At 46.5% G+C, this 10,006-nt stretch overlaps 1 protein-coding gene across 1 annotated transcript; it reads right to left on the bottom strand.

Moving 5' to 3' along the window:
- Positions 1 to 207: 207 nt before the first annotated feature.
- Positions 208 to 3,164, bottom strand: ier5l (immediate early response 5-like). Its single transcript, XM_089019738.1, has one exon. It carries the CDS (start codon positions 2,110 to 2,112, stop codon positions 1,300 to 1,302), a length of 813 nt encoding a protein of 270 aa, XP_088875864.1. The 5' UTR covers positions 2,113 to 3,164; the 3' UTR covers positions 208 to 1,299.
- Positions 3,165 to 10,006: the final 6,842 nt, after the last annotated feature.

Raw genomic sequence — 10,006 nt, 5'->3', positions numbered from 1 at the left:
TGTTGCTTGCTCGCTAGCTCGCGAGCTCAATAGATGAGTATGGAATTTCATAAGTTTGATTTGCTTTCGTGGGCCGAATAAAACGATGTGGCGGGCCAGTTTTGGCCCCCGGGCCTGGATTTGGACACCGGTCCTCAACAATATTGCCGATGAAATGAACCAGACAAAACAAACATATATTGGTAGCTATGTGTAAGAAAACGGGCCTTGTCATCACAACTGAGATTTGTTTTCGTATTTTTTTATTATTAGATTATACCTTTTTTTACAAATACTTTCTGCGACAGTTTTACCCGGCAATATACAATTTTCCAAGCACAAAAATACAAGAATAGCAACAAAAATATGCAGAGAATGGCAGATTCCGCTCCTTTCTTTTGGTACACATAGTGCTCATAAAGCTAACGCATGAATTTTCAGGTTATGGCTAAATAATGACTTTGCCTTTTTTAAAACAAAAGGACAAACATTATTCCTTGACAAAAAAAAAACACAAAAACAGAGTCATACTCACAAACGCGAGACAATTTGGAATCATTGACCTTGAATGCTGTCGGGATTTGATTTGTTGGCACTGAATCACAGTCGTTCCAAAAATAATAAAATAAAATGTGAGAGAAAAAGAGAGACATTCAGTCACTTTATTTAAACTTGCAACTTTTTTTGACAATAGCTAGCAAGAGTTTGCGTTTGTTTGTTTTGTTTTTAAGGCAAAAGAAGTCAATCCACCATCGGACTTGTCCGCGATCGTATTCGGCCGTTTTGTTGCATGACTCCATAACATTTCGCACGGTTGAAATAAAAAAATAAAAATACAAATCCTTTTGACTTTAACCTCGAAGGAATAAAAGTGGGGCTCAGTTGCTGGCGATCTAAGGGAAAAAAAGTACGTGACGTCATTGAGTGGGGACGAATGAGCAGAATGAGGTATCGATTATTCATGTCTTCATGTTGAACACACGGCGGCGAGTCTTGAGCTTGTTCCGAGGGGGCACGTTTGGGGCCGGTTGCCACCCCCCCCCCAACCGTGCACTTCCTGTTGACTAACGTGCGTCGCGGTGCACGTGTTTGCGGGTCGGACGACATTTGGAAAACATTGACGCTTTCGATTTACCAGGTGACTTCCATCATCACGACGTCAGTCAACGTTCGCAACCCTTTCTGTCCCTTTTCAAAAGTCTCGAGACCGCCATCGCAACCCATTTGGAAGATCCCCCCCCCCCTCCCCGGCTCACATTCGGGACCTTTCAATGTTTCCAAATAAATAAGCGATCGGACGCCCCCAATAAAGTTTTTCATTCAAAACGCCACGATGGTTCGAGTCCACGCTCCCAGACCGGCCAGCGCCTGCTTGCTACAGATCTGCTCCAAGTCCGCCTGCCTGCTCAGCAGCCCCGTGAAGCCCGAGCCGAAGATGGAGATCAGGTTGGAGATGTTGGAAGTGTCCGCGTAGTCCGGGTGCCAGTTGGCGTAGTCTTCCCGTTTGGGCCGTTTGCGCGACAGGGCAAAATCCGACGCGTCGTCCACGTCGCACGAGCAGCATCCGAAGTCGACCTTTCGTTTGTTGCCGGGCGGCTGGGCGCCCTGAGCCGCCGGCGGCGCCTGGCAGCAGCAGTCCTGGTGGAGGAAGCCGTTTTCCACCGTGGTCACCACATGCGTGTCTAAGTCCAGCACGGTGGTTTGGTTGCAGTGCGCGTCGCCGCCGCTCGCCGGGAATACGTCCGAGACTTCCACGCAGCAGCTTCTGTAGTAGCACGGCTCCGGTTCTTTGCAGCCGCGGCCGGGCGGCGCGGTCGCCGGGCGGCCGGGGGCAGCCGCTTCCGCGCCGCAGCGCGCCGCCCGCTCGTCGTCCTCGTCCGCGTCGGCGTCCGACGGGTTGAGCTCCTGGATCTCGTCGCAGACCGTCATGACTTCCTCGTATTGCTGCATCCGGTAAATCTCGGCGTATTTCTCCTTGACGTAAAGCTGCCTGGCGTTTCTCAGCACGTAGGAGACCAGCAGGTTCTTGTGCAGCTTGATGCCGCCTCGCTGAGTCCTGGAGTGGTGGATCTTCATGAGGGAAACGGAGATCAAGCTCTGCGCGTCCACGTCGCGCTCCGCCGTGTTGATCATGATTCGGCTTCCTGCGGCAGGCAAACTTATCTCGGGGAGCTTAGCCGCTTGGACTGACGAGAAGGCTTCGAGTCAGCGCTGTGGAGGAACATCGGGGAGCGAGGAGCCTCCTCTGAGCACCAGTCTAGCAATCATTTGCAGATGCTGCGAAACCACAAGATATATATAAATATATGGAGGGGGCGAGCGAGCGAGAGAGAGAGAGAAGGAGCCCACAGGCTCGCTTCTTCCCCGCCCCCTCCGTCGCGACGAGCCAATCCGAGTCCGCCATTTTCTTGAATGACGTGACTCCACGCCGGAACTATGTCGCCGTCGACCAATCGGCTTCTGGCGGTTCCTCGGTGCCATTCAAATTCCACTCAGGCTGCCGAACAGGAATGTCCTCATTTCAGCAGCGCCGTAACTGAAACTTCCAAGAAGCGCTGCACTTCCTCGTCGTTGGATATGTTTTGAACCGGCTCTTCCGGGTCGACATGTTGGGCTCGATCCAAACCTCGTCAGAAGTGAATGTCAACCGAGCATTGCAGCAGTCAAGTCCACCTTGCCAACTTCGTATATATTTACTTGGAAGATGGTTTTTAATTGGTGTCAAATCTCCGTTTTCGAACATATTCCGTTCCAGAAACTTGTTTGATAAGCGATTTGGTGAAAAAATGAAACATTTCCCATTATAATCAATGCCTGCTTTGTTTTATCGTGATTAAACAATACAAACACGCCTGGAACATGACACGACGATAATGCCTCACAGGTCCTAATGAGACAGCCACCAGGAGATACCAGGAAGTGAGGTATAAGGAAGCAGAGGCGAGTCGAGAGGTGCATCAGGTGCGCGCCCATTTTCAATCGTAAACCTAGGCATAAAAATCGAAAAGCGAGACGTTCGAAAACCATGGATTTAACTCATTGACTGCCAGAGGACATGCAAAAACGTGTTCGCTCCAGTGGCAGAGTTTTTGTCATTTTCCACTCCAATTGCAGGACCCACAGAATATTAAATCAACATTCAATTCAGCGTAAGAAACTTTAGACGCTCTTCTTTCATCAGAATAAAAACGTAATTCCTAAATGATATGGGTCGGGAGTTATCTGAGCTTGAAATGGGGCCGGCTGTACAAAATACAATACATTATGGTTTATATAGCTCTTTAACAACAGCTGAAGCTAGAACGAAGTGCTAACAAAACAACAAAAGGCAAATGCTGCCCCAAGTGGAAAGCAAAAACATTGCCAGAGGTCTGACCAGCGCTTCATCAGCACCCCCGTAAGAAAAACAACAAAACCGGAACAAATTTGAGAATAGCACTCCACGTCACACTGTTTAATTCCCGAATAAATTCACAAAAGGCAACAAATGAGTTAAATGAGGCCTTCTTCCCCAGGACATGGCGGCACTTGGACACTACTTAGCTTCTTTTTCTTTCTTTTGTGATGAAATGATATCTCGATACGTTTGATTTGACTTCAGGCCACCCCCACTCGACGCACGCCCCATCTGGCCACTAGATGGTGGCTTGCAGGGGGTAGTGGGGGTGGGTAGTTGGGTGGGGGACGACAGAGCTCCATTCAAGAGTTCGCCTCTTTCATGCTTGGCCAAAACGATACTATTCCGTCAATGATGTTATCATCATAATATCCTGTTTCAAAAAACAAGTCAAATGTCATTTTTCTGAAAATGTCTGAAAACGTCAACATCTTTTACAGAATCCGCGACAATTGCTGACCTGCAATCGGCTCTCGGCTGTTCCCGAGCAGCATTGCAGTGGCCTCTACAGATCAATCAGAGGTTGAAACGTGTGCCAAATGAGTGCAATAACCCGACTTGAACCTGTAGAGGCCAGTACAGCCCTAGTTTTCCTGGCGCCTGATTAGTATTTTGTCAAGGTGCCTAACCCCCCTCCCCCGAGGAGAAAGTGACTTCATAACCCCCCCCCCCCCCGACATTTATTTTCAGACAGGATCAAGAGTTAGCAATTCTGAATGCGAATCACTCGTCGCTAGTCTTTTGACTGTGCGATTGAAGACATGATGCGAATCGGGGCGTGGGGGGTTGTAACATCTTTTACATGAGCAAACGGACAACCCCCCCGCCCCGCGCCCAAAGACGTGGCGGAAGCTTGTATCACTTGAAATAAAACAAATCCGTCAATAAATGAAAGCAGAAGTAGGCAAGAGAAAAAAATATCCAAACAAATCGTCATATTATTATTGTTGTTGTTTTTTGTTATTTTGACTTTTGTTTATGTAGACATTAGTAAGAAATATTGTGTTATTCTATTAGTCTATTCTCTTTGTCTTTTCTGTAATATCGTACAATAGCTATCTGGCTGGCTAGCTATCTAGTTGGCTAGCTATTAGCTTTCAATTGGCTTGCTAGCTTTCTATCTATTTGTTTTATTAATCTATCAGAGTTACTTCCGGGTTGAGTGAACGCTGGCGCATGGGGCTGCCGCTGCTCACCCACAGAGAAACTTGTGACTGTAAAGTGACCTTGAGAGGTTTTTAAAGGTGCTTAAAATGAAATGTATTATTATTATTACAACACAAGGATGGGCAGCCATGACCTCCAAAGATGAAGCAGTTTTGACAAGAGAAGTAACTCCCTTGTCGCTCTCCCCAGAGCGACGTGCGGTGAGGAAGCCGTCGCGCATGCTATGACGTCAGAAACAAGGCAATCCAAGAAAGTCGTTGAATCATTTGAACAGGGATTTTAGCCAACATTTTCCAAAATCGTGTTACTGATTGTTTATACACGTGAACATGGAATTTTATGTCTTTGATGTGGGTATGAAGGGAATGCCGATCATTGGAATGGTAGCGGGGCGACACACCCGGAAACGGGTGAGCGTCTGTGCCAAATTCAGGAGAGATCGTCTCCCAAGTTCATTAGCCCGCCTCGCTGTAGGATCCAGCCACTCCGCCCTCTACATAATGATGACTTCTATTAGCGCTGCGCCGACGAGCTCAAAGAGGAGCTGAAATGTCCCGGTGAAGCGCACGTACGTCTGTCTGCCTTACAAGGCCCCCGGGCGGTCAAGTCCGACACGCCAGAAGGGGCTTCCCGTTTGCCCGTGACGCCGTTCCATATCACAGGGTACCATTGCCCCCCCCCCCCCCCCCCACACACACACAAATACACATTTGTTATCTACTGGCCAAGCTTTCCTTCTCCTCCTACAGCAGCGTCTTTCTATTTTCAGTCTTGCCATGTTGCTGTACCGCCCCGCCCCCCCGCGTCCATTTGTGTTCTCTCCTCATCGCTTCAGCCTGACTGCTCAATTGTTCACCACTCCCCTCGCTCTTATTTTCAGCCCTACATCCGTCTCTCCCTAAGCATGTTTAGCTCTTATGTGTCTCAGCGTAGGGGGGGGGAGAGGGGGGAGGGGGGGGCATTTGCAGGTGTCAGCAAAGCCCCGGTTGATTTCTTCTTTTATCTCCCACCTTTTCCTCCTTATTAAGGCCCAATTGCCATTCTCGGTTCGCTTTCGCTGAACTACCCCCCCCTCCCCCAGCAAGCCCCACTGCCCCACCTCAGCTTTTCTTTATGTCTTATTGATTTGTGAATTTCAAGTATTCCATGAATCCACAGCCAATTACTGCAGTCGCTTCAACTTGCGCTTTGCGGCTTGTGTACAAAATGGACACCGCCGTTGTTGTTGACAACTGAGACTGAGAACACAAATTTAAAGGACGCACAATCGGCGATGTCGTCAAGTTAACTCCAGCTTAGAATGGATGAAAGGAGAAAACATGTTGGGATCGATCAGTTTAGATTGCGGTGACGGCGGAGAAATAGTTCTGCATAGAATTTCACAACCCTTTTAGTGTTTTAGCATTAGCGTTAGAGTTAGTGCAAAAAAGTGGTCAAAAATGTTCCAAAATGATGAAAAGTTGTAATTTGGGGGTCAAAGGTCAAAAATTCAGTCGTCAGGGTGACTCTTCAGTGAGTTGTCAGCGCACCTGGTCGAATGCCTCATTTTTCTCCAAAATGGCCTTCTTTCTCCTCTATGACATTACCATCTGTCCTTCCTCCCTTATATAAGGTGCCCAATACAAAAAGGTGATGGATATCGGTTACCCAGAAGCCTTTGCGCGAGGCTCAGCCTTAGTTTTAGGCTTAAGCTTAGCGTTACGGTTTTAGGGTAAGCGTTTTAGCGTTAGCGTTTGATTTGCTTTCGCGGGCCAAATAAATTGATGTGGCGCGGCCAGATTTTGCCCCCAAGCCTCAACTTGGACACCTGTGATGTAAGCCAGCTATCTGAATAGAAAGAGAGCTAGCTAGCTCAATAGATGAGCATGGAATTTCACAAGTTTGATTTGCTTTCGCGGGCCGAATAAAATGATGTGGCGGGGCCAGATTTGGCCCCTGTGCCTCGACTTGGACACCGTTGCCCAAAACTGTAGCCCCAAGACAGCATTTAAGAACCACGACTGCTTAGGGTGACTTCCAATCAATAATACAGTGAGACCTCAACTTACAAACACCTTAACTTACAAACTTTTCGTCTTACAAACGTCAAATTTATGAAAATTAAACCTTATAATAAGCACTATTTTCATAATACACACCCACCACGGCTGGCGGAGTGATCTTCGGCGGAAGCACACGACCGAACAGCACCAACAGTCCTTATGGAAGGTGACTCTCCTTCCATAAGCCATCAACGACCATCAAAAAGGTAAATAAAACTTTATTTTACAGCACAGTTTATTTCTTTAATTACTGTCCTCATGTAATGCGCCTCTGTCGAAAGAGCAATTCCCTTTGACCTTCGACCTCCAACACCATTCCATCAAGCCGTAAATGACCATCACAAATGTAAATAAAGTGACTTTATGATACAATGCAGTGTATTTCTTTCATTACAATACAATAGCACATTTATTATACATAGAATAAGGTATGTTGTGTGTAGTTTTAAGGCTTATTTAGTTGAAAAGTATATTTTATGGAAACCCGGGAACGGATTATTCCCATTTTAATGGTTTCCTATAGGATTTTTTTTTTTTGAGATACACACTTTTCGCCTTACACACTCTGTCTGGGAACAAATTAAGTTCATAAGTTGAGGTCTCACTGTACTTTGAAATTAAATATGTTTGAGGGGGCGTGGTGAAGTAGACTTAAAAGCGGGTAAACTCTGCTTCGTTGCCAACGCCATCCACAGTCCTGGTGCACAAGCCCGCAATCCCTCCCCCCCTCCCTGTACTTTGGCTGGCTCGGCTTTCATTCCACCCCCCACCCCGCACTCCCCCCAATCTTCCCTCTGGAGAATAGGGGTCAGTGCACAAATGATTACTCAGACCCCGGTCGCCATGGTGATGCTGCTGAGTAACAGACGACAGGGGCGCACGCAAAGACGCACGCCGGCGATGGAGAGAGCAAACGCCACTTTTTCCTCCATTTTTCCCCCCTGTACCTCTCCAGATAACTCGGGTGGAGGCAGTGAGGGAGGGGGGTGGGGATCGGTGGGGTTGGGGGGGGGGGGGCTCTGCAGCTTTGTCTCCAATTTTGGCTCGCCTTCTTGTCTGCGAATGAGAAGCGCTGTTGGTCGCTTTCGACGACGGTTGGAGAAAAAAAAACGGTTTTCTTCAAGGCTTCTGTTGGCTTCTTCGAGTGTGGATTTCTCAGGGGGGAGGGGGGGAGGTCGACAGTTGAAGACCGAGAAGTAAATTCTTGACGCGAACAGAATCGCTTCGAATGATCCGATGCCTCCGCGAGGTTTATTCTGACGTTCCTTTTGATCAGTCGAAGCGGCCATTTTGAGATTGAGTTGAACAACGTGTGTGTCGGTGGGGGGTGGCAGAGTATATTTGGGATAAATAGAATGCGACTACTTTTTCCACATTTGCTGTTCACACTGGCGTGTTTGTGCACCGTTCTGTCAGCTTTGCCCCACAAAGAGACGTCGCCCGCCCCGCCTCCCCCTGCCTCCCCTTCTTTTTCTTTTTTCCGAGAGAGGAGGAAGAGAGAGAGAGGGAGGGAGGCTGGAGCCAGGCGTCTGGAACAAGCATGACAGAATTTGAATTATAGAAGCAGCACGGCGAAGAGGAAAAGAGGCAGGAGGGGGAGGGGATGTAGAGGGAGGGGCATGTATTTTTGTGTGTGTGTGTGTGTGTGTGTGTGTGTGTGTGTGTGTGTGTGTGTGTGTGTGTGTGTGTGTGTGTGTGTGTGCGTGTGCCTCGGTGAAACAGAGGAAAGCAATTTAATTATCCAGCAGAGGATGCTGTTGTTTTTAATGCATTGTTGACTTTTTAATTGAAAAAAAAATCTATCTACATATCTCTTTATCTCGATATATACAGTGATACCTTGGCTTACGACCTTAATTGGTTCCCAGACAGAGTGTGTAAATTGAAAATTGTGTATCACAAACATTAATTTCCCATAGGAAACCATTAAAATGAGAATAATCTGTTCCCATGTCCCCATAAAACATAATTTTCTACTTTGATTTTCTAAGACTTAAAACTACACAAAATAGACCTTATTTTATGTATAATAAATGTGCTATGGTAGCTATGGGAGGTAGGTATAGGTCGTTGATGGCTTTTTGGAATGGAGTGGCCATCTTGAGGAATGATTCCTTGTAAGCATCGGCAGCTTTATCGTCAGAACTGGCTGCCTCACCATGACGAATGACACTATGAATCCCTGTACGACGCTTAAAGTTCTCGACCCATCCGTTGTTAGCCTTGAAATCATCAATGGATAACGAACTTCCAGGTTGCCTCTTGACGATATCCGAGTGAAGTTGCCGTGCTTTCTCTGCGATAATTTTACCTAGTTCCTCATCAATTGTGTTCTGTTTAGCTGGGTTGATAACTTTTTGCATTAAGTGTACAGATGGCTTGTGCGGGTTATTTGTGGAGCCTGACTGATGGGATATATATATATATATATATATATATATATATATATATATATATATATATATATATATATATATATATATGTCATGATCTGGTTGGCGACCAACGGGGGGCGCTGTCGGCCCCGCCTACACCTGCACAGCGGGTAGCGACGTCAGCCCTGCCTGCAGCCTCGCAGGTGCTAGTCGTTTAATCATTGACACTTAAAAGGACACCCGGCACGACCATCCGGTGCCGGTTCATTGTTTGTTTGCTGCTTGCTTGCTGCATGCATTGTGTACGTGTTTGTTTAACCTTGGCGGGCTTTTACTTTTGGTCTTCTTTTGCTACTTTGTATTTTTTCCATTCAGATGATTTTGATGTTTTACATTTTGTTCCTGCTGACTTTAATTTAATACAATTTGTCAAACAACCTCCTGCTCACTTCTGCCTGCTTTTTGGGATCCGCACCCGCCATCACCACCTTGCAAACCGTGACTATATATATATACACACATACATATACACATACATATACACATACATATACACATACATATAAACGAGCGTGCACATATACACACGCACATATATATGGGCGCCATCTTGTGCATTTTCGGGGAGCTATATTGGTCATTTTTATTGGTGTTTTTATTGGTGTTTTGCATTTGACTAAAACTATCAGTATTTTAGATGCTATAAAACGTTTTTATGATGTCAGTTAGGAAACAAAAAAATGGTGTCGGTTGTCCTTTTCAATTGTTGTAAATGAAGATTTCATTTCTAGAGATAAGCTCTGCAGTATATAAACAAATGCGCCTTATTTTATGGAAACCCCCCACCCCTCAATCACAATATTTTAAGAAACTTTGCAGCCTGTGTAAAATATCGTTTTTAGTATTTTATCTATTTTTCGGGTGATGTTGTGGGCCGCTAAAAAATAGGTATGGGGCTGCAAATGGCCCCCGGGCCATCGTTTGGCCACCAGTGTTCTCAAACAGACGAGGTGAGCCTTTCCTTGGGAGGGAAGGTGAGCGTGTGT

Source organism: Hippocampus bargibanti, linkage group LG18 (genome assembly GCF_051943395.1).
Source record: "Hippocampus bargibanti isolate YZ-2025 linkage group LG18, ASM5194339v1, whole genome shotgun sequence".
Classification (NCBI taxonomy): domain Eukaryota; kingdom Metazoa; phylum Chordata; class Actinopteri; order Syngnathiformes; family Syngnathidae; genus Hippocampus; species Hippocampus bargibanti.
Note: the sequence above shows the minus strand (reverse complement) of the source record. Positions and strands in the feature narration are given on the sequence as shown.

Excerpts from the sequence above, each read along its gene's own strand:
- ier5l (XM_089019738.1), bottom strand. The coding sequence starts at position 2,112 with ATGATCAACACGGCGGAGCGCGACGTGGACGCGCAGAGCTTGATCTCC.